General features: G+C 43.3%; 1 protein-coding gene across 1 annotated transcript in view; it reads left to right on the plus strand.

The window, feature by feature from the left end:
* The window catches only part of LOC132455075 (myosin heavy chain, fast skeletal muscle-like), a 31,793-nt gene extending 15,901 nt beyond the window's left edge, over positions 1-15,892 (plus strand). Inside the window, exons 3-41 of the mRNA XM_060048784.1 lie at positions 5,599-5,817; positions 5,915-6,058; positions 6,149-6,305; positions 6,398-6,425; positions 6,570-6,681; positions 7,130-7,222; positions 7,306-7,369; positions 7,487-7,585; positions 7,724-7,827; positions 8,095-8,233; positions 8,356-8,474; positions 8,561-8,710; positions 8,801-8,971; positions 9,064-9,364; positions 9,508-9,578; positions 9,711-9,798; positions 9,904-10,021; positions 10,141-10,264; positions 10,357-10,493; positions 10,583-10,838; positions 10,924-11,166; positions 11,262-11,438; positions 11,520-11,665; positions 11,756-11,846; positions 11,935-12,324; positions 12,422-12,548; positions 12,703-12,821; positions 12,933-13,129; positions 13,215-13,398; positions 13,498-13,663; positions 13,766-13,890; positions 13,997-14,305; positions 14,406-14,609; positions 14,715-14,840; positions 14,919-15,089; positions 15,176-15,280; positions 15,374-15,469; positions 15,554-15,685; positions 15,785-15,892. Of these exons, the coding sequence (XP_059904767.1) occupies positions 5,611-5,817; positions 5,915-6,058; positions 6,149-6,305; positions 6,398-6,425; positions 6,570-6,681; positions 7,130-7,222; positions 7,306-7,369; positions 7,487-7,585; positions 7,724-7,827; positions 8,095-8,233; positions 8,356-8,474; positions 8,561-8,710; positions 8,801-8,971; positions 9,064-9,364; positions 9,508-9,578; positions 9,711-9,798; positions 9,904-10,021; positions 10,141-10,264; positions 10,357-10,493; positions 10,583-10,838; positions 10,924-11,166; positions 11,262-11,438; positions 11,520-11,665; positions 11,756-11,846; positions 11,935-12,324; positions 12,422-12,548; positions 12,703-12,821; positions 12,933-13,129; positions 13,215-13,398; positions 13,498-13,663; positions 13,766-13,890; positions 13,997-14,305; positions 14,406-14,609; positions 14,715-14,840; positions 14,919-15,089; positions 15,176-15,280; positions 15,374-15,469; positions 15,554-15,685; positions 15,785-15,805 (5,811 nt within the window). The 5' untranslated portion in view covers positions 5,599-5,610 and the 3' untranslated portion in view covers positions 15,806-15,892. The remainder of the gene's footprint in view (positions 1-5,598; positions 5,818-5,914; positions 6,059-6,148; positions 6,306-6,397; positions 6,426-6,569; positions 6,682-7,129; positions 7,223-7,305; positions 7,370-7,486; positions 7,586-7,723; positions 7,828-8,094; positions 8,234-8,355; positions 8,475-8,560; positions 8,711-8,800; positions 8,972-9,063; positions 9,365-9,507; positions 9,579-9,710; positions 9,799-9,903; positions 10,022-10,140; positions 10,265-10,356; positions 10,494-10,582; positions 10,839-10,923; positions 11,167-11,261; positions 11,439-11,519; positions 11,666-11,755; positions 11,847-11,934; positions 12,325-12,421; positions 12,549-12,702; positions 12,822-12,932; positions 13,130-13,214; positions 13,399-13,497; positions 13,664-13,765; positions 13,891-13,996; positions 14,306-14,405; positions 14,610-14,714; positions 14,841-14,918; positions 15,090-15,175; positions 15,281-15,373; positions 15,470-15,553; positions 15,686-15,784) is intronic.
* The last annotated feature ends 7,829 nt before the right edge of the window (positions 15,893-23,721 follow it).

A 23,721-nucleotide genomic window follows, 5' to 3' on the forward strand; every position in this document is an offset into this window, starting at 1 on the left:
CGCCTGAACGGCAGTACATTGTACCCAAGGAGCGATATTCCTTAGGCCACCTGCGTCCTACGCTTGTGGCACGTCCCTCCATGTTGCCTCTTTCCCCCCCTCAGCCCGGTGGCTGTAGGGTGGCGGTCGGACGGCGTGTTCACATGGCCTCTGGTTCACCTGCTTCTAAGATGCGGCAATCCTTGGAGCCTCGTGGACGTATCAGAGACTCGTTGCACGAGCCCGTGGATGCGGCCGCTTGTACCGGTCCCCTGGTTCCCCACATTAAAGGTGAGGAGACGGGTCCGCGCGCTGTGGCTACAGCCTGCGGACAGCGCATGCGCATAGGTGCGGCGGCCGGACGGCTCGCTCCCTGTTCAGCGGTCACGAGCGCAACGTCTAGACAGCTCGTTGTTTTTACAGCGGCTGGTTCTGGTACGTCTCCTACGCTCGCTGAGCCTCCTCCCTTTCGTGGGAAGCCCCCCTTGGTTCACACGCAGTGTGGAGGCGGTAGGGGCAGAGGAATACGGGTTATACCTGGACGGTCTTCCTCAGCTGTCGGCTCGCCCTCTCTCCAACCGCTATGCGTGTTGGCAAGAGCGGTGCATTCTGCCATCGTGGTTGGACACCACGTTGAGATGGGGCCATCCCATACAGTTCAAGCGTCGTCCCCCACCCTTTATGGGGTTGGTGGAGACCACGCTACGGGACCCGGCTGCGAGCACGGCTCTGGCAGCAGAGGTGGCACGTCTCTTGGTAAAGGGGGCCATCACTGTCGTTCCCCCCCACGAGTCTCACCTAGGTTTTTATTCCCGCTACTTCCTGGTTTCCAAGAAGTCAGGGGAAATGAGACCTATTCTGGATCTTCACGTGTTCAACAGATTCGTTCCCACGAGGAAGTTCAGAATGCTCACGATCGGAGCATTGTTCCGGTGTGTGAGAGAGGGCGATTGGTTCACATTCCTGGATCTCAAGGATGCTTACTTCCACGTCCCTGTTCGGCAAGCGCACAGGAAGTTTCTCCGCTTTGCCTTTATGGGGATGGCGTACGAGTACCAGTGTCTGCCGTTCGGCTATTCCCTGGCTCCGCGCACCTTCTCGAAGTGTGTGGAGACGGCGTTGGAACCGCTCAGGCGTCAGGGAAAGAGGATTCTCTTCTACCTAGACGATCTGCTTATTCTGAGCAACTCAGAAGAGACCGCGAGAAGGGACACCATGTTGGTGATAAACCATCTCTCCTTCCTGGGTTTTGCCATCAACTGGGAGAAGAGCTCCCCGCTCCCCAGCCTGCAGACAGTCTACTTGGGGCTTTGCCTAGACTCAGCCACCATGACTGCGATGCTTTCGCCTCCTCGGCGAGACGCCATCCTGTCGGCGCTCTCCCGTTTTCACGTTCGCAGAAACGTGACCGCACTGTCCACCATGCGCCTGTTGGGGCTGATGGCAGCTGCCCACCCCGTGGTCCCCCTGGGTCTGCTTTTTATGCGCAGACTCCAGCGGTGGTTTGCTCGCCAACGGTTGGACCCCAGGCGACACAAGCTCAGGGTGCTCCTCGTTCCCCGTTCGGTGTCGCCAGACCTGGAATATTGGAAAGGACCCTCCGCCCTTCTCAAGGGTGTTCCCCTGGGCAGGGTGGCGTCCTACGTAGTGGAATTCACGGACGCCCCCTGCTGGGGCATTTGGATCCCATAGTATACTTGGGGCTGCCTATCTCTTTTAGGTCCAGCCCCTAGTTCATGGCCAATTGACTTTGTGGGGGGTTGAGCTAATGCGTCACATGGTACTGATGGCAAGGGGATTTGGTGCTCACCAAAGAAAGTAGGCAATACTGATTTAGATGGAAGGCTAGGATTTGTTTGGGGAGTAGGTATTAATAGCACATCTGCATTGCCCGGGTAAAGCTGGGTTGAGTGTACTCCCAATTGGGATCCATCCATCATAAACTCAGTAGAGGGCTCATCATCGATATCAATTATTTTAGCTTCAGCCAGTTTAGGTTAATGTTGAATGGTGTGGCTCAGTACTCCGTCTCGAAGGACCATTTAGTAGCGAAGAGTAGGTTCCACTGGAGCCACAAACCAACAGGAAACAAGGATTCATTTACTTGACTTTATTTTGGAAGCAAAGTTGTTTTGTCATGATGATTGCCATGATGAATGCCATGGTTCTACACAGAGAAAGAAAGATGAATTATAATATCTCTCTTGGCAAACATAAATATGGCCTTTAAATCAAATTAAATTCTTCGACATTGCAGTACTTTATAACATAATTTAACATGTAAGGATTAGCCATTAAACCATCACAATCATTTCTTAAACAAACAATAATCCAATGAGTAAAGGGGAACTTACATTGAAGGGAATTCAAAAGACAAACGGCAAACGATAGTCATGGTCAAACATATCATGGACATTCCTCCTATCCAGTACATCTTGTAGCCTTGAGTAGAACTCATCCTTGATTCCATCATCTGCGTTCTCAGTTGGTGCGTAGACATGTATGATCATCAATTTGATGGGCCTTGAAAGGAATCTGGCTTGGATGATCCCCTCGCAAATTGCTGTCCATTGTAAAAGGGCTCAAGCTGCTTCTTTGGACATAAGCATACCTACCCAAGCTCTGTGGATATCATCGTCTAGTAAATAAAAATAAATAAAAGTCTTGTTGTACTTTACCGTGGCCTGTCCAATGCATCTCGCTAATACCCATGATAGCTATTCCTCTCTTACCCATTTCCCTCGCCGCCTGATCGAGATTTCCAGCTCTATAAAACGTGCGCAAATTCCAGTTTCCTATCCTCATGGTGTGTTTCGGGTGCACCAATGACCCTATCAGCCCAGGTGCGTCCTTCTGACTTTGCCGCCTATTCATCATCATGCATCTACTTTGAGGTACGGTCATGGTATTCCCTTCATCTAATGAATTAGTTTTTCTTCTGGTTTCAGCATTAAATCTGTGTTTCCAGGAGAGAGTTGTCAGCCCTCAGCCCAACCCCCAACCAGGAGGACCAGGGGATCTCTCTTCGTCTGGCCCCTACCCTTTGACCTGTCCGACATGGGTGACCCTGCCAGAAGTCTAGAGCTGTGTTCAAAATCGTTCCCCATTCACTCACTCACTATTCCCATATAAGTTCATGATATAGTGCACTATATAGGGAACGAACAAACGAGAATTCGGACACTACGCTGAACATTTCTAAACATCATTTGCGTCAGTAAATGCACCGGGTATTTGTGTGACGCAGACAGATGCGCCCACATCATGTAAACAAACCGGGCACTCACGAGGAAAGCTGGGGGTTGTATTGATGTTGATTGTTACATTTCCTTGATCAGGGTTTTTTTTAAATTAATTTTGAATGTTACATTTTCTATGTTAAATTCCAAATAAATTGTTGACATTTCTCAACGAAAGCCGGAGACTCCATCATTAAATGTACTAGTTTTCGCGGTTATTCAGCTTCTTCACCTCCGGAAAAACACCACGCGTTGCATTGTGTTATACGGGAGTAACATGTACGGAACATCGTATGTACACTCTAATTTTGGGTATTTAGTGCTTGAAATTAACCACTAAGAATTCGAACACCACTACAAAATGGCGAGCACCCTATATAGTGCACTATATCCGTGATAGGGAACAATTTCGAACACAGCTTAGGACTCCAGTCGGCTCTAATTGTCATTGGGACTCGCAAACCGCCTCACCACGATAAGGTGGCGACCCCATTCGCATAGCATGAACAAACTCTCCAGATAATCTTCACTCTGAACCAACTCTTGCCATTTTTAAATCTAGACTGAAAACGTTTACGTTCAGCAGTGCTTTGAAATTCATCTTATTTAAGTTATGATACCAACTTTATTACTTTTTTAAGTATTTGAAGTACCATATATGTTTTTATACTGTTTTTCTGTATTCCTTCTCTATTACCGTGTATTTTCAATGTATCTTGTAAATGTATTGATTGGGTGGAGTCAACGTGTGCTCAAGATATTTGCTTCTACTGAATCAGATATCAATGTGATTTTGAACAGCCAGATCAGACGACCAAACTGAATCCAAAGACAAGATAATGAAATAATTCTGGTGTGATGGTTGTTACACTTTGTTTAGCAATATATACAAAAAATTACAATCGAATTTAGAAATATACTGCCTCTGGTCTGAACATGACTTGTTGTACATTGTCTGTATTGTAGTATTTCTTTAGCTTTTTTGTTACAAGCATTTATTTTATTATATCAAACTGCGATTATTGCAGTTCGATGATTGAAAACATCTGATGGTTTCACAGAAAAGTGAGACGTAAAAACAACATGTTCCCTGTATCGTTGGACATTTAATACACATATTTCAATTGTTTGATGAATAGTATATACAAATGAAGATAAACACAATGGTCATTTCTTCCTCAAATACTTTCCGTCTGAATGACAGAATAGTCAAGAAAATATATAGAACTTGGTTAACACCTTGAAAACTACATAAAACTATTGTTCATACCATAACATTTACATTACCGTTCATGTTTGTTTCTGAACACCAGTTAATATGAGTTATTGTTTTTGTGCAGGATTTTTTACATTTGTATGTACATGTACTCAAAAATCATATTTACATGCTGAAACATTACGCCCAAACGAAGAGATCAGGTTTCCCCATTGAAGCATAGTGCTTTGTAAGCAGTAAGCATCCTGTTATGGTCTTAATAGTGGGAACTTGGTATGTCATATTTATAGATTTTTACTTCTACCATAAGGTATGGATTTTTGCTCAGGACTTTTTTACATTTGTATGTACTTAATGATTAATACAAATGTAAAGTTATTTTCAATAATACAATCTATCATGAATCGACACTTGCATCCTCATTTTTACAGCAAACAAAGGCGGTTGACAAAATTAAACGGTTTGAAATCATAAAAAGAGATCAGGTTTCCCACTGAAGCATAGTGCTTTGTAAGCAGTAAGCATCCTGTCATGGTCTTCATAGTGGAAACTTGCTATCATGTCATATTTATAGATGTGTAAACTGCAATACAATAAAATGTAAAATTGTTACTTGTTCTTCATCTCATTTGTTAATTTGCTAATTGTAAATCAGCCAAAAAGCAGAGTACAAAGCATATGCAAATCATATCTATTAGAGGGTTTGAGCCTCATGCCCATATTGAGTGTGGGCCCACCCAGTGTTCTGCTATATAAGAGGACCCCAACAGGGTTAAACAGCTTGCAGGGCAGTTGACGAAGAAACAACTGGTGGTAAGTCAGAGTGACGCTTAAGCTCTCATTCATTCCAAACTTTGATGGATAGTTGGATTTTCATTTGAAACTGTTCGATTAGAGTGGATGCAAAGCAAGCCAAACTATTATAATCGTGTTTCCTATTAATATTTGTTTATGTGTCATTTTTATTTGTATTGAAGTAAGTGCTTGAGTAGTATCAGTTAAAATGCTTAAACATCATGTCTCTCAATTTCAGGGCATAAATCTTTTTTCTCATTGGAAGAAAAAGAAGGTAAGAGTTATTTCATCTCAGCCATACGATCTTTATGAGTGTGAGGAAAATATCATATGCGATACATTAAAACATTTTCTATCTTTGTCTGACAGTAAGCGGCCACCATGAGTACGGACGCGGAGATGGCCTTATATGGCAAGGCTGCGATTTACCTCCGTAAGCCAGAAAAGGAGAGGCTTGAGGCCCAGAGCGCGCCCTTTGATGCCAAGAGTGCTGCATATGTGGCTGATGCTAAGGAGCTGTACGTCAAGTGTACCATCATTAAGAAGGAGGCTGGCAAAACCACAGTGAAAGTGTTGGATACGGAAGAGGTATGCTGCTTGTGATTTATTGCTATGCAGAAAATAGTTTGAAACGTTTAAAGGTAAAAAATGAAACGAAACAAAAGATGGGGTGCCTTTTTTTTAGGAGAGAACAGTCAAGGATGATGATGTCACACCCATGAACCCTCCCAAGTACGACAAAATTGAGGACATGGCCATGATGACCCATCTCAATGAAGCCTCTGTGTTGTATAACCTCAAAGAGCGTTATGCAGCATGGATGATCTACGTAAGATATTTTACCAACTAAATGAAGTAAAATAATATCCAATGATATCCCAGATCATATTAATGATCATGTCTGAACGATTTCCTTCAGACCTACTCTGGGCTGTTCTGTGCCACTGTAAACCCGTACAAGTGGCTCCCAGTGTACGATCAGGAGGTTGTCAATGCCTACAGAGGCAAGAAGCGTATGGAGGCACCACCCCATATCTTCTCTGTCTCTGACAATGCCATCCAGAACATGCTCACTGGTATGTACAAGAAAGTCGGGCAAAAATAAATGTTATGATGTATGGTCAACATTTTTGGATAAATGTAATACTTTGAATGTTTTTTTTTGCAGATCGGCAGAATCAGTCTGTCTTGATCACGTAAGTTTAAACCTGATGGTGTTGAGTTGGATGATTCAACATTACGTTGAATCATCAACATTAAGTAAAATATGACCTCACAAAAATTTCATGAAGAATCAGACAATGGAAAAAAACTCTAAATTACCTCATTTTCATACCCAGTGGAGAATCCGGTGCTGGAAAGACTGTGAACACCAAACGTGTCATCCAGTACTTTGCTACCATCGCAGTGGCTACTGACAAGAAGAAGGACCAAGCACCTGGAAAGATTCAGGTATGCTTTAAAAAAAAATATCTATATATATATATATATATATATTAGGGATGGGCGTGAGGAATCGATTACTCGAGTACTGCTCGTTACAAATGAACTTGGTTGGTGGACAGGCAAACTCGAGTTTGCATAAACACACACAAAGTTTTCTGAAGCAAATGTATACATTTTCTGTGCGGCGCCACTAACGCATGCCGTGGGCACAAAGCAAATGAAATGTATCAAATTCCTGTGTGGCGCGTGCCGTGCCGTGTGCAGGCACGCCAGAATTCAAAAAGTTAAGAGATGGCGGTAAAAGCAAAGCGCAATAAGCGTAATCGATTCCTCACGCCCATCCCTAATATATATACATATATACATTTAAAAAAAAAAACATGACAGACATGACACACACAAAGGATGTAGGATGACCTGAGAACTGAGGATCAATACTGGAACTTCATCATAGGGGTCACTGGAGGACCAGATTATTGCAGCCAATCCCCTGCTGGAGGCCTACGGTAATGCCAAGACTGTGAGAAATGACAACTCATCTCGTTTCGTAAGTACAAACTTAGTATGTCAAACAAATTAAATGACATACTTGATCTTTGGAAAAAAAACTGAAATGAGGCTTTTCTACAGGGTAAATTCATCAGAATCCATTTCGGTGCAACTGGTAAACTGGCCAGTGCTGACATTGAGACGTGTAAGTATCTTGTATCCAAATAACAACAAATTAACTCTCATTATTGGGGGTCTCATAATGGGTTTTGATCTCTTAATGTGAATCAAAACATAATAATAATATTTTAAAACCATGAAGATCTGCTGGAGAAATCCCGAGTGACATTCCAGCTTCCCGATGAGAGAGGCTATCACATCTTCTATCAGATGATGACCAACCACAAACCTGAGATTGTTGGTAAGATTAGTAGTGAGAAATAAATGTTGCAGTAAGATGTATTGTTATATAGGGTTGCCTTTAACTTATCATTCAGGATTCTGAAGTAGAAAAATAACAATTAGAATCATTAAAGTGACCATTTTCTATTTTCTGCAGAAATGTGCCTCATCACCACCAACCCCTACGACTTCCCCATGTGCAGTCAGGGTCATATCACTGTGGCCAGCATTAATGACAAAGAGGAGCTGGATGCTACTGATGTGAGTCAATGTTTACAACTACCTTAGGTAGGTATTTTAATCGGCAGGGACTAACCGGGACCAGAAAACTATGAGGACTTTAACTCAGTGTTACAGCCTGCGGAATCTACTCAGAATGGTTTCAGCCCGATCTCAGTGCGCTCTGCTCTGTCCATGTACAGCAGAATCAGGAAATCTCTGTACAGTACAAACCAAGGTAGAGTTAATAGAGACTCTTTGAATACTCTTTGAATTTAATTTCATATTATATACTTTATTTTCCTACAGGATGCTATTAATATTTTGGGTTTCAATGGTGAGGAGAAGAATGCCATCTGGAAGTTCACTGGTGCTGTGCTTCACCACGGTAACATGAAGTTCAAGCAGAAGCAGCGTGAGGAGCAGGCTGAGCCTGACGGCACTGAGGGTGAGTTAAAAATGTTTTAAAACAACCACTGAACATTTCCAAAGTCCAGGTTTGCTGTCATTAAATGTATTCACTATCTGTACGAATTTGTCATCATTCTTTCTTTCATATGAAAAATGCAGAGGCCGACAAAATCTCCTACCTGCTTGGTCTCAACTCTGCTGACATGCTCAAGGGTTTGTGCTACCCCAGAGTGAAGGTCGGAAATGAGTTTGTCACTAAGGGACAGACAGTACCTCAGGTATGGAAATACCAAGGAATACCTTTCAAAAAGTAATTGCAATAGTTGTAATTTGTATGTATATCTAATCTTCCACCACGCTCTAGGTATACAACTCAGTGAGTGCCCTGGGCAAGTCTATCTATGAGAGGATGTTCTTGTGGATGGTCATCCGTATCAACCAGATGCTGGACACCAAGCAATCAAGATCATCCTATATTGGGGTGCTGGATATTGCTGGTTTTGAGATCTTTGATGTAAGATTCAATTTCTTATCACAACAATTTCCCTGGCTAAAAGCAGTGTCTACGTGGATGAACGTTCTCTAAACTAATGTTCTCTATCAGTACAACAGTATGGAGCAGCTGTGCATCAACTTCACCAATGAGAAACTGCAACAGTTCTTCAACCACACCATGTTCGTCCTGGAGCAAGAGGAGTACAAGAAGGAGGGCATTATCTGGGAGTTCATTGACTTCGGTATGGACTTGGCTGCCTGCATTGAGCTTATTGAGAAGGTAAACATGACTTATATAACTAAATATCACAATTCTAAGTCTGATTCAAAACTATCTTATCGTAATGTTTCCTAATATGTTTTTCTGCATAGCCAATGGGCATCTTCTCCATTCTTGAAGAAGAGTGCATGTTCCCCAAAGCCTCAGACACTTCCTTCAAGAACAAGCTGTATGAACAGCATCTTGGCAAAAACAAAGCATTTGAGAAGCCCAAGCCGGGGAAGGGCAAGGTTGAAGCTGACTTCGCCATGGTGCACTATGCTGGTACCGTGGGCTACAGCGTCGCGGGCTGGCTGGACAAGAACAAGGATCCCCTGAATGACTCTGTTATTGGACTGTACCAGAAGTCCTCAAACAAACTGATGCCTGTCCTGTACCCCGCTGTAGTGGAAGGTACATATTCATACCATGTCATCATAGTTAAAAACTGTTGACCCATTATATTGTAATACCCATTTATTTTGAAGCCATTTATTGCCTCTATTTTATAAACAAAAACGGGAACATTTTTACTAATTAACAATAATCTAAAACAGAGGTTGGGGGTGCAAAGAAGGGAGGCAAGAAGAAGGGTGGCTCCATGCAGACTGTGTCATCACAATTCAGGGTAAGGTTAAACAAGCAATTACATGTAGAAATACATGTAATTTGATGCCATATTTCATATGTATTCTCTGAATTTGTTCTTTATCAGTTAATTTGTATATATTTCATATTTTATTCTGTGATGTGTCTTTAGGATAACTTGGGCAAACTGATGACCAACCTGAGGAGCACCCATCCTCACTTTGTGCGTTGTCTCATTCCCAATGAAATTAAACTACCAGGTAATATTTCTTCAAATAATCTCTACATTCGAGGTTGATGTTTTAGTAGGATATAGCAAAATGAATGTCATATTTTAAAAGTAAAAAATCTATAACACTTCACAGGAATGATGGAGAACCACCTGGTTATCCACCAGCTGAGATGTAACGGTGTGCTGGAGGGCATCAGAATCTGCAGAAAGGGCTTTCCCAGCAGAATCATCTATGCTGACTTCAAGCAGAGGTATTACCTAATTGACAGAACAATTCTATTGTCACGATAATACAATTCCTTTGCCTACATATTTAAAACTTGTTTATATACACCTTTCTTTTAAACACTTAACATACTCACTCCTATAGATACAAAGTACTGAATGCCAGTGTCATTCCTGATGGACAGTTCATTGACAACAAGAAGGCTTCTGAGAAGCTGCTTGGATCCATTGATGTGCCTCACGATGAGTACAAATTTGGACACACCAAGGTCTGTTTATTGTTGTCAAAAATTAAATATTTACCGGATACTTCCCTGATACTGAAAGATAGTCTCTGACAAGATGTCTTTCTTACATTAAGGTGTTCTTCAAAGCTGGTCTTCTGGGTACTCTTGAGGAGATGCGAGATGAGAAGCTGGCATCTTTGGTCGGAATGATTCAGGCTCTCTCTCGTGGTTACCTCATGAGGAAGGAGTATGTGAAAATGACAGCTACAAGGTATGTTTCAAAAGAATGATGCATAAGAAGTTTTGCTATTTTGTGAAATCAAAAATGTTGCATTAAAATGGACTGCCTTTTCGCCACAGGGAAGCTGTTTACACTATTCAGTACAACATCCGCTCATTCATGAATGTCAAAACCTGGCCATGGATGAAGGTGTACTACAAGATCAAGCCTCTTCTGAAGACTGCTGAAACTGAGAAGGAGCTCTCTGCAATGAAGGAGAACTATGAGAAGATGAAGACAGACCTGTCTACTGCCCTGGCCAAGAAGAAGGATCTGGAGGAGAAGATGGTTTCTCTACTGCAGGAGAAGAATGATCTTGCACTGCAAGTGGCCTCTGTAAGTAAATGTATTTATGTACAAACAATTAGATACATGTGATATGACATGTGATATGACTGATATGACAACACATTTTTAACAGGAAGGAGATAATCTGAATGATGCAGAAGAGAGGTGTGAGGGACTCATCAAGAGTAAGATCCAGCTGGAGGCCAGACTCAAGGAGACAACTGAGAGACTGGAGGATGAAGAGGAAATGAATGCTGAGCTGACTGCCAAGAAGAGAAAACTGGAGGATGAATGCTCTGAGCTCAAGAAGGACATCGATGACCTAGAACTCACGCTGGCCAAAGTTGAAAAGGAGAAACATGCCACTGAAAACAAGGTTTGTCAAGATAGTCAGAGCGTGAAATTGTGTAACAAAAAATAAGCTACCACGTTACCAATTTGCAAGTATGACATGTTATTTAATTTGTTTAGGTGAAGAACCTGACTGAGGAGATGGCCTCTCAAGACGAGAGCGTTGCTAAGCTGTCAAAGGAGAAGAAAGCCCTCCAAGAGGCCCACCAGCAAACTCTTGATGACCTGCAGGCAGAGGAAGACAAAGTCAACACTCTAACCAAGGCTAAGACCAAGCTTGAACAGCAAGTGGATGATGTGAGGTTCTATTTTTCATGACATAAGAAAAACATGTAACATTTTCTGAAATGCAAATTAAAATCTATTCTTTCATTGCAGCTTGAAGGGTCTCTGGAGCAAGAGAAAAAGCTCCGTATGGACCTTGAGCGTGCGAAGCGTAAGCTTGAGGGTGACCTGAAATTGGCTCAGGAATCCATAATGGATCTTGAGAACGACAAACAGCAGTCTGATGAGAAAATCAAAAAGTAATGTGATCAAACAAAATCCTCCTTTTTATTAGAAAGATTCATACGAAGAGTATCTTATTGATTAGTTTTGTATTGTTTCAACATCAGGAAGGACTTTGAGACCAGCCAGCTTCTTAGCAAGATTGAGGATGAACAGTCCCTGGGTGCTCAGCTTCAGAAGAAGATCAAGGAGCTTCAAGTAAGATAAATTCCATGACAATCCCACATGAATGTTCCATAATTATCAGTACATTTTCACAAAGTATTATGTGTTCCTTACTTATTAGGCCCGTATTGAAGAGCTGGAGGAGGAAATTGAGGCTGAGCGTGCTGCTCGTGCCAAGGTTGAGAAGCAGAGAGCTGATATCTCCAGAGAACTTGAAGAGATCAGTGAGAGGCTTGAGGAGGCTGGTGGAGCCACTTCTGCTCAGATTGAGATGAACAAGAAGCGTGAGGCTGAGTTCCAGAAGCTGCGTCGTGACCTCGAGGAGTCCACCCTGCAGCATGAAGCCACTGCTGCTGCTCTGCGTAAGAAGCAGGCTGACAGTGTCGCAGAGCTGGGAGAGCAGATTGACAACCTCCAGCGTGTCAAGCAGAAGCTTGAGAAGGAGAAGAGCGAGTACAAGATGGAGATTGACGACCTCTCAAGCAACATGGAAGCAGTTGCTAAGGCCAAGGTGAAATATCTTTCAAATTAAAAATACCATATTATAATTGATACTATATAATCTGTATAAGAAACCACTTGTGCTAACAAGTCAAACGTATGACCAGGGAAATCTGGAGAAGATGTGCCGTACCCTGGAGGACCAGCTGAGTGAAATCAAGGCCAAAAGTGATGAGAACAGTCGCCAGATAAATGACATCAGTACTCAGAGAGCAAGGCTTTTGACAGAGAATGGTTAGTATACACAATTCCCTCAAAAAGACCCTCTGTATTTAAACACCCTCGTTACCATAACGATAAATAAAACAAACACATACCTCCAAAAAATACAACCTCGTCTTATTCAGTTTTAAAGGGAATAAAAGTGACAATTTATGAATTTTCCTAGGTGAGTTTGGTCGTCAGCTTGAGGAGAAAGAGGGTCTCGTCTCCCAGCTTACCAGAGGCAAGCAGGCCTTTACTCAGCAGATTGAGGAGCTGAAGAGGCTAAATGAGGAGGAAGTCAAGGTAAACCATCATTTTTAATCAATTAATTTCATGGTTCCATTATGTCATTGCAGGTTCTACTTTTTTGTATGTTTCAAGGTGTTAATTTAATGAGTCAATCACCTTTTGCAGGCCAAGAATGCTCTTGCTCATGGTGTGCAATCAGCCCGCCATGACTGTGACCTTCTGAGGGAGCAGTTTGAGGAGGAGCAGGAGGCCAAGGCTGAGCTGCAGCGTGGAATGTCCAAGGCCAACGGTGAGGTGGCTCAGTGGAGGAGCAAGTATGAAACTGATGCTATCCAGCGCACTGAGGAGCTGGAGGAGTCCAAGTGGGTCAAATACTTAATATCTTATCTAAAGTACACATTATATTTGATGAATGTCCACACATTAAACCATGTGATACTTAAACAGGAAAAAGCTTGCCCAGCGCCTTCAGGAGGCTGAGGAACAGATTGAGGCTGTTAACTCAAAGTGTGCCTCTCTGGAGAAGACCAAACAAAGACTCCAGGGTGAGGTGGAGGATCTCATGATTGATGTGGAGAGGGCCAATGGACTGGCTGCCAACCTTGACAAGAAGCAGAGGAACTTTGACAAGGTGTGTTGTCATTCATTGAAATGACTGTTTAAATATTTGTATCCTATGATTCATCTTCAAATGCTAAATATTTATCACTTTATTAACAATGTTGTGCAGGTTTTGGCTGACTGGAAGCAGAAATATGAGGAGGGCCAGGCAGAGCTTGAAGGAACTCAGAAAGAGGCTCGTTCTCTCAGCACAGAGCTTTTCAAGATGAAGAACTCCTATGAAGAAGCCCTGGATCAGCTGGAGACCCTGAAGCGTGAAAACAAGAACCTCCAACGTGAGTAAAACTGTTCATTTTTCGAATTTACGTTTTGAAGATGACTACATAATTTGCTTTAATGGGATGTATAACAATATCAATATGTAAACCTCTAAACAGAGGAGATTTCCGACCTGACTGAACAAATTGGTGAGACTGGAAAGAGCATCCATGAGCTGGAGAAATCAAAGAAGCAGGTGGAGACAGAGAAGTGTGAGATCCAGACAGCCCTAGAGGAAGCTGAGGTGATAAGGATTCACAAAAATTTGAAATCATGCAGCTATCCTTTTTAAATTCAGCATTTGAATTTGTCCTTTCAATTAAACATTCAAACATTGTTTTGTCATTTAGGGTACTCTGGAGCATGAGGAATCCAAGATTCTGCGTGTCCAGCTGGAGCTCAACCAGATTAAGGGTGAGGTTGACAGGAAGCTGGCTGAGAAGGATGAAGAGATGGAGCAGATCAAGAGGAACAGCCTGAGGATCACTGACTCCATGCAGAGCACGCTGGACTCTGAGGTCAGGAGCAGGAATGATGCCCTGAGAATCAAGAAGAAGATGGAGGGAGACCTGAATGAGATGGAGATCCAACTGAGTCATGCCAACCGCCAGGCTGCTGAGGCTCAGAAGCAGCTGAGAAATGTCCAGGGACAGCTGAAGGTAAGAAATATAAGTAAATAGAAATGCATGCACATTTAAAATAGAGTTGCTTTTATATTTTGTTGTGGTCTTTTCACATCTATTTTCACGTGAATATTAGGATGCCCAACTGCATCTTGATGATGCTGTCAGAGGAGGTGAGGACCTAAAGGAGCAGGCTGCCATGGTAGACCGTAGGAACGGTCTCATGGTGGCTGAAATTGAGGAGCTGAGGGCAGCTCTGGAACAGACAGAGAGAGGCCGCAAAGTGGCTGAGCAAGAGCTCATTGATGCCAGTGAGCGCGTTGGACTTCTGCACTCTCAGGTAAACAAATATACGTATTCTTCCAAGAAATGCTCCCAAATTTTCAAAAGAAATTACATAAACTACATTATTATTACTGCTTGCAAAAATTGAAATTTATTTCAGAATACAAGTCTTCTGAATACAAAGAAGAAGATTGAGACTGACTTGGTCCAAGTCCAGGGTGAGGTGGACGACACCGTCCAGGAAGCCAGGAATGCTGAAGAGAAGGCCAAGAAGGCCATCACTGATGTAGGTTTGCCATTATTTGTTACTTTATTGATTTGGACGTGTTTGAACTCTTGATTAATAGGCTATATTTAATATTAGGCTGCCATGATGGCTGAGGAGCTGAAGAAAGAGCAGGATACTAGTTCTCACCTGGAGAGGATGAAGAAGAACCTGGAGGTCACGGTGAAAGACCTGCAGCACCGCCTGGATGAGGCTGAGAACCTGGCCATGAAGGGTGGCAAGAAGCAGCTCCAGAAACTGGAGTCCAGAGTAGGATAATGTCACAAAAGGATGTCCATACAGTTCAAATTCATTAAAAGTAAAGTATATTCATTGAATATATTTGATTTCTTAAGGTGCGTGAGCTGGAAACAGAGGTTGAGGGAGAACAGAGACGTGGAGTTGATGCTGTTAAGGGTGTCCGCAAATATGAGAGGAGAGTAAAGGAACTCACCTACCAGGTATGCCACCTTATATTTAAAATAATATTCAAAACCATCAATATCAAAAAGTTTTATACTTAAGTTTTGAGGCACAACAATTTATCACTTTAGACTGAAGAGGATAAGAAGAATGGTGCTAGACTCCAGGATCTTGTCGATAAGCTGCAGATGAAGGTGAAGGCTTACAAGAGGCAGGCTGAGGAAGCGGTAAGTAGAAAATACATAACAAAATCCTGTTATTGCATAAATTTTTGTACTTTTAATATAAACAAAATATGAATGTTCATACAGGAGGAGCAGGCCAATTCTTACCTGTCAAAGTGCAGGAAGGTTCAACATGAGCTGGAGGAGGCTGAGGAACGAGCTGACATTGCTGAGACTCAGGTCAACAAGCTAAGGACTAAGGGCCGTGATGCTGGCAAGGCAAGTTCACCACTATATAAGCCCATTAACTTAGAAAGCAATTCAATGCAAATAAAATTATGGTTGGTTTGATGATTTACTTTTTTTTCTCTTCCCCAGGGAAAGGAAGCAGCTGAATAAATTGTATTGCATCATTGTACATTTTGAAAGACATGTCATCTATGATCAACCCAAATTGTAAGTTCAATAAAATATTATTACAAAGTCTCTTTTTTTGCTGGTTGTTTCAATGATTAATTTATTAATGTGAATAAAAAACGGACCTTCAACACATTTCGATATTTATGACACACAATATATTATTGTGGTGTGCACACACAGACATAATTCCCTAAACCGTTAGCACCATTATTAACCGTGGCTTCTTTAAGAACAGCCCCAGTTGGAAGATATAAAAGGTGATTGTTGAGACACACAGGTGTTGAGACACAAAGTTCACATTGGTGAACTTTGGGGATGATTCGGGAGCCCTCATCACAGCGGACAAGGCAAAGTACTATTCTAGGCTCATCTACTGGCCACGTTCGGACTGACTGAGGAAAAATGCGCCTGACTGAAGTGCATAATGCTCTGCTTCCAGGCATGGCGTTTCACCTGGAATTTTGCCTTGGCGGAAGTAGCTAAACCCCTGATAGGGGCTGATTTCCTGTGGACATATTGATTATTGGTGGATGGCATCCTCTGCCTTTCAGGCATAAAACGCTGCCAAAGCTTTCCAGCATCTAATTGACTCAGTCAACTCCGTCAATTAGATGGGGGATCTCCAATTACCGTTCATCTTTTTCGATAACATCCTCATTTCCAGCGTCTAAAAAGAAGAGCCCCTGTTCCACCTGCGGACCCTTTTCGCCTGCCTCGACCATCATGGTCGAGGCATCTTCAACCACCATCTTGAACCAAGTGAAATGTCCATTTGGATGGTCTTCAATTGATTTCCCTGGGCATCACATCATTAAGGAAGTAGTGGTGCCTTTACTATCCAAGGTGTCTGCTGTGGTTGACTTCCCTAGGCCACAGTCAGGGCGCGCCAGGATCTTTTGGGGACGACCTTTTACTGTCGTTTGGTCCCCGTCAGGGTGCCGTTGGGAGTTTTTTGAGATGCTTGAGTGTTATCTAGGTCATGTCAATGTGGACCTTGTGGGCCCGCTTCCCCCCTCCTGTGGGTTGATCTACCTTTTTACTGTGGTGGTATCGGATGTAGCAGCAGATGTAGCTCGGGCCTTCATCAGGGTTTGGGTTGCCCGTTTTGGCGTGCCATCTGACATCTTATCCGACCGCGGCCCGCAATTCACCTCCACAATCTGGGGTGAGATAGGCCAGAGCCTCAGGATCAGGCTTCACCGCACCACTACCTAAGACCCTCAGGAAAGGAGCGCTTCCACCGCTTGATGGAGCCCGCCCTGAGAGCCAGCCTAAAGGGCAAGGGCTGGTGCGACCGGCACATGTGGGTCATGCTGGAGATCAGGACCATGCCCAAGAAGGATCTTCAATCCTCTGCCATGGAGTTAGTGTACGGCGACTACATCCCCCAATGCCCTTGTTTTGTAAAGTCTCAACTTTCTGCCCACCTGGACACCGCGGGGGCACTTGTGCCCGTGCCCACTGAACACGGCCTGCCCTGATCCATGGTTACCTCCAGGCTACAGAGTATGTATGTGTCAGGCACGTCACTCCCAGGGGACCCCTGCAGCCACGATGATCCTTTCTGGATGGTCGAGCCGGGGGCTAAGGCTTTAATTGTAGCCATTGCTGGTAGGCTGGACCATATCTCTGTGGACCGTCTTTAGCACGCTCATCAGGACCTGGGGAGGCCTATCGTACTGGCCAAGCCTCAACGACATGGTGCTCTCACACCAAAATTGTACCGGGGGCGAAAATTGTACCGCCTACGTAATCCGCGTTCGGAAATTGTCTGGCAACGGACGATTGCGTCGAAAGTTCCCTGGCAACGGACGATTGCGTCGAACGTTGCCTGGCAACAGACGATTGCGTTGAATGATGACGTAGGAAGGTTCATGAACATTCGCGAACATTCACGCTCATTCATTGAGCGTCACAAGACAAAATAACATTAAACAGACAACACTTATTTGACAAATGACATTTATTAGAGTTGCTAACTTTATATTTGTATTGTATTTAATTGTTTAATCACATTTAGCTAGTAAACTGAGTGTATTAACACAAGCTAGCTAGACTATGATACACTTTAAACACTCTATAATGCTAGCTATATTCAATACAATACAAATATAAACTAAAAACAAGTGTTATCTGTATTATGTTAGGCAACATGAGCACAAATGTTGTCTTTGGCAACATGAGCGTGAATGTTTTTTGAAACCTGCCTGGCAACGGACAATCGCGTCGAACGATGAAGCAATGTTTCGAACTCAGATTATGTGGGCGGTACAATTTTCGCCCCCCATACAATTTTGGTGTGACAGTGCCTTGAACTGCAGAAAGGTACTCTTGCCTTCCTGATTTACACTTGTACAGACATTGGCACAAACCACTCCATCTGTGAAATGTATTGGTGATCCATTAATCATTGCTTCTATACAGTCCTGATTTGCAGGCTAGTTTTGGTGTGTTTCTCTGTGAATAACAAGGTACCTCAAAACAAGTCCTGCATCCAAAAGGATCTGTCTTAAAGGTCCCATGACATGAAAATCTCACTTTGGGAGGTTTTCTAACATAAATATGAGTTCCCCTAGCCTGCCTATGGTCCCCCAGTGGCTAAAACTTGCGTTTGGTGTAAAACTAGCACTAGCTGTTCTGCTCGCCTTTGAAAAAACGGAGGCTCAAGCACGCTGATTTGGAATGTCTGTGCTCATGACGCCATCAGGAATCTCAGCTCCTCCCCTTACTCTGCCTGGCCCGCCCAGAGACGTTGGCCCGCCAATGAGACTCGACCGTGCGAGCGCCACATGTGTGTGTGTGAATACACACACTGTAACGCAAGTGTTTCTTGTCGGTTCTTTGACGTGTCTTGTATTTCCACAACGAGACTGTCGTGGGGGTTATCTGAGCCATGGTTGAGAAGGAATTGGGGGAAAGGAACTTTGGTTTGACTCGCTGAAGTACATGAACTGCGACATGCCGCCGGTTGCCGCGAGGCACCATCGCCCGGCAGCGGGCAGCCGGCAGCGGGCAGCCGGCAGCAGGCAGCGCGCGGTTCAGTCGACTTCAGGTTGATGTGAAAGTGGAAGAACCAGAGACGTCGCAGAACCCGACAAAGTCGTTTGTGATTCATAATATCGTCTGGAGGCGCACACAATATGTTATATGATATAGATATCTATGTATTATATGATATTATTTAGATATAGAGCTCCAGGACTGTAACGCAAGTGTTGTACACTTCCTTGTTATTTGGATAACCGTTCTGCTGTTGGTGTGATGGCGCATCACGTCGGACTCTCGTCTCTGGTATTTCTACAACGAGACTCGTATTGGGGGTTATCTCAGCCAAGGTTGAGAATGAATTGGGGGGAAAGAACTTTGGCTTCGACTCCCTCAAGTCAAGAACATGAACCACGACAAGGAGGAGAAAGGGATCTTTGCCGGGCAGGGCTTATGCACCTCCGCCTCCGGCGGTGGTCCCTCAGCGGGGCTCAAGCGGGAGACATTCGCCGCCAACAATCCCTTTCTCCTCCATGTCGTGGTTCATGTTCTTGAGGGAGTCAAAGCCAAAGTTCCTTCCCCCCAATTCATTCTCAACCATGGCTCAGATAACCCCCACGACAGTCTCGTTGTGGAAATACAAGACACGTCAAAGAACCGACAAGAAACACTTGCGTTACAGTGTGTGTATTCACATTGATGTGGACGTTGAAGAACCAGGAACGTCGGAGAACCCAACGCGGTCGTTTGAGATTCATAATATCGGCTCACACAGCTTTTGGCCGTGATAATATATATTATATGATATAGATATCTGTGTAGGCTATATGATAATATTTAGATATAGAGCTCCAGGACTCCCGTGTGTTCTAGAATATTTACAGAACACGGCTAAAGGCTGTGTGCGCCTCGCCATTGCGATACATCCACTGTAAACAGAGCGCATGGTACCGTCCCTGGCTGCAAGCTGCTCAGGGCCACACCCCCACCCTCCTCCTTGACACGCCCACCGAAACAGCGCATTTGGGGGAAGCTCAATGTGCGACTGGCTCGGAGTGGCTGTAACTCTGCACCACGGCTGAATTTCAGGAACGTCTTTGAATACTGTGTTAGTTGCCCACTAATACCTATATTAAAGAATACATAAAATAGCATGTCATGGGACCTTTAACAATTGATACCCGCATCCGCCCGATCATCGGGTGACCAGACGTTCCGATTTTGTGTTGCGTGTTCCACTTCCCGACAAATGAACCAAAAGCCACATAGAAAGAATAAAGCATCCTGCATATTTCAACAATGTCTGTGTGGGCATATGCAGCAGGGATGATCACACAGTGGAATGCTTATGGAAAACCAGCGGACGAGCGCTGGGCATGAGATGTTACAACTAGACGCTACAACTAACAACAGAAATGAGAGAAGAAATCGTACCAAGAAGATCTGGGCTGAACTGATTCGGTCTGCTTGTCTTGATCAGCGATTGGGCGCAAACACTTCAAATGTATTGGCTGAGAGAAAAGAAGGGCGGAGATTATCAGCATACTAGAGAGACGCCATCTTTTTTTACACGGTTTGATGCTCAAAACTGTGTTTTTGAAGGACTCTTGAAGGACTTCATTACGGCGCAATTACTATGGCGTTTTTTACTTCGTATTGAAGGTGATGCGTGACTGATGAGGTTGTTTTCTGGCAGTGTTGGCTAGCCATAGCAACACCTCTACCCAAGCCCCCCACATTGCATTTACATCAGAATGAAACACAACAAACCGCCAATGTGTGTAGGGTCCAGGAGGGTAAATTGGGGTGCTAGCTCAAGCAGGCAATTTACCTCGGGCAGTGTTAACACGCTGACCGTTGCGCGAAAAAGGCGCGTGCAGCTCCTGCTGCGAGCGTGGTTTCTCCTGCATGAAATGAGTGAAGTCGGACTGGAGGTCTCGCCTAGCCAATGATACTCTGAACAGCCTCATGCAAATCTCAATGCATGACCCTCCTCTTGACGAATAGATCTCACTAAATGAAGTCACTAAATGTTGGAATACTGGCAGAAGGTCACGTTCTGTGACTGGTTGTCATCTTGAAGCTTAACAAATCTAGACTGGAAATAAATATATAATTTTATCAACATAATGTGTTGTGTTTTTATTATATTATCAGTAAGTAACAACACAAAATGTAAAAAATATTCTTGGGAAAATAAATTTTTAACTAAAAAGTTAGTTTTAATCCCTGCTCGCCGCCCCTGCGAGTGCAACTGTGTGGATTGATGGCCAGCTCACGACACTATTTGAACAACACCTGTCTGAGAATTCAGAACGGGCTAATGCCACAACTAAGTCTAATGATGTTTTCATTGCTGCTGATATACGGCCATTCTCCATTGTTGAGAACACAGGTTTTAAACATATGATGAAGGTAAACATACTCTAATCTTAAATCAATGCTGAAATATACTGCACATTACTTGAAACCTGAATATTATTGACTGAATGAACTGAATATAATATGTCTTTAGTATGATTACCTTGTATGACTTGATTCAGTAGGCCTATGATTATGCTGTTAAATTAGTGCCAAATATCTGAATGCAATGAAAATGAAGTGTATTTTTATTATTTTCTAAGGTGATTGAGCCCAGGTATGCAGTTCCTTCTCATCCACACCTCAGCTAGAAAGTCATACCAGCTAGGCATAAAGAAAAAAAATCTGCTGTGGTCCACCACCTGTCCAGTGCATCTTCTGTAGCACTCACAACCGATGGGTGGACACATCCAGAGCTACAGAGAGCTACTTAACTGTGACTGCCCATCACATCACCTCTGAGTGGGACATGGTAAACCGTGTTTTACAAACTCACCCCATTTATGACCGGCACTTAAGGAGGCGGTGTTGGAGTGGGACTTGGAGTGGCCAGGAGTAACAATTCCTGTCACAACAGACAATGCTAAAAATAATGTAAAAGCAGTCAGTGAAGCAGGACTGAGCCCCCACATCGGATGTTTTGCACATACAATTAACTTAGCAGCACAGAAAGCAACAGGACTCAGCCAGGTGTCCAGAGTGCTAGGTAGAGTCAGAAAGGTTGTGTCTTTTTTTCATCGTAGCACAACAGCTGCAGAGAAAACCTGATGGGAAGGTAATCTACTTCCTGTCATGATTTCCTCCACAAACGCCCTTGACCCAAGTTTCAAGACCCTCCCTCATGTGGATGATGCCTGTTGTGACACCATCTACAACAGCCTCATCACAGAGATTGTCACCATGGAAGAACAGGTATTGACTTAATTTTCTTGAGCATAAAATGTCCGAAATGCTTCATTTTAAACACTTGCCTACTAATTATTTAATTCATTTTTCAGTAATTTAAGTTTGCAGAAAGATGAGGTCACAGGGACAACAGCAGTCAGTTCATCCTCAGCAAGAGAACACCCAGATCCAGAGGCAGCTTCAGGACAAGGAGGTGAGAAAAAGGCATGCTGTGCACCAGCTGGTAAGGGAAGAGGTTACCTCGTACAAAGCAGTGGACTGCATTTCACTGGCTTCCAATTAAACACTGAATCAACTTCAAAATCGTACTCATCACCTACGAGGCCCTCAACAGCCTAGCCCCCCCCTACCTTGCCGACCTCCTCCATCACCACGCCCCCTCCCGATTCCTCACGTCCAATTCTGCAAACCTGCTACAAGTTCCACGGACTGAGCGACGGACTTGGGGTGATCGGGCCTTCTCAGTTGCTGCCCCCGACCTTTGGAATTCACTCCCCTCCCACATCAAAGTCTCTCCAACCCTCTCTTCTTTCAAATCTGCCCTCAAAACATACCTTTTCACACTAGCCTTCCCCACCTAACTCCCACCTTATTCTTCATGTTTTTTTTATTCCTAGTCTGTTTTACAAAGTTTTGATAGGGCAATATGTAAAGCGTCTTAGAGTACCATATTAAGCACTATATAAATTTCATTTATTATTATTATTATTATTATTATCATATTAAAGCATCCATTAAGTAGCATGCCATGGGAAATTTAATTAATAATAGTCAATGCAGTAATAAGCATAAACAAGATTTTAATCCAGTTAACTATTGCCTAGTAATAGTTTACTAATGGTGTTCAAGATAATTAAGATGTTAATGTATACATTATTTAATAGGGTGTTGCTTTACTCTCACCTCTCAAAATTAATATCTCGTTATTTTTTTACGTTATCTCGATACACGATATATATCTCAATATATTTTGAATCTCCTCTAGAGCACATCATAAATGCTCGATTCAACCATGTCTGGCATAATGTTACGTCAGTAATAATTCTAGTATTCTGTATAAGTCTGCATGTAGATTACATGAAACAACATATTGTTTAAACTCATTAGTGCTTTCTATTGGAACAATTTAGAACTTGCACATAAGAAAAGGAAAGTCACAGCAAGTAAGATTTACCAACACAGCATTTATTCAAACCGTTAACTATTTATTAACGGTTTGAATAATAATTATTATATACGTATACACTGCCAGACGACGGATCCAGTGCTATTCCTTTTCGAAACCAAATCCTCAGTTTCCATCCTTTTTTCTCTCTCTCGCTGTTCTCACGCACCGGTCGGAGGTACACACACCTACAGCAGCGCGCCATCCAGACTACGTCACACACGCAGAGGCAGTGAATGAAGTATTGATTAGACAGAGATTTATTAGATGGGCCTACCTAATAAACCGTTGGAACACACAAGACCGGAAACCATAGCAACACCGGTAAACAAACCCCGAGAAGCCCAATCCCTATGAGCTCCCCACGCTACGGCCATCCGGAGGCGCACAGAGCTTTTGGCCGTGATATTATGTATACAATTATATTACATTATATTCTATTATATATAGAGCTCCGGGAGTCGCAAACGGCAGCAAT

This window comes from Gadus macrocephalus, chromosome 4 (genome assembly GCF_031168955.1).
Source record: "Gadus macrocephalus chromosome 4, ASM3116895v1".
Taxonomy (NCBI): domain Eukaryota; kingdom Metazoa; phylum Chordata; class Actinopteri; order Gadiformes; family Gadidae; genus Gadus; species Gadus macrocephalus.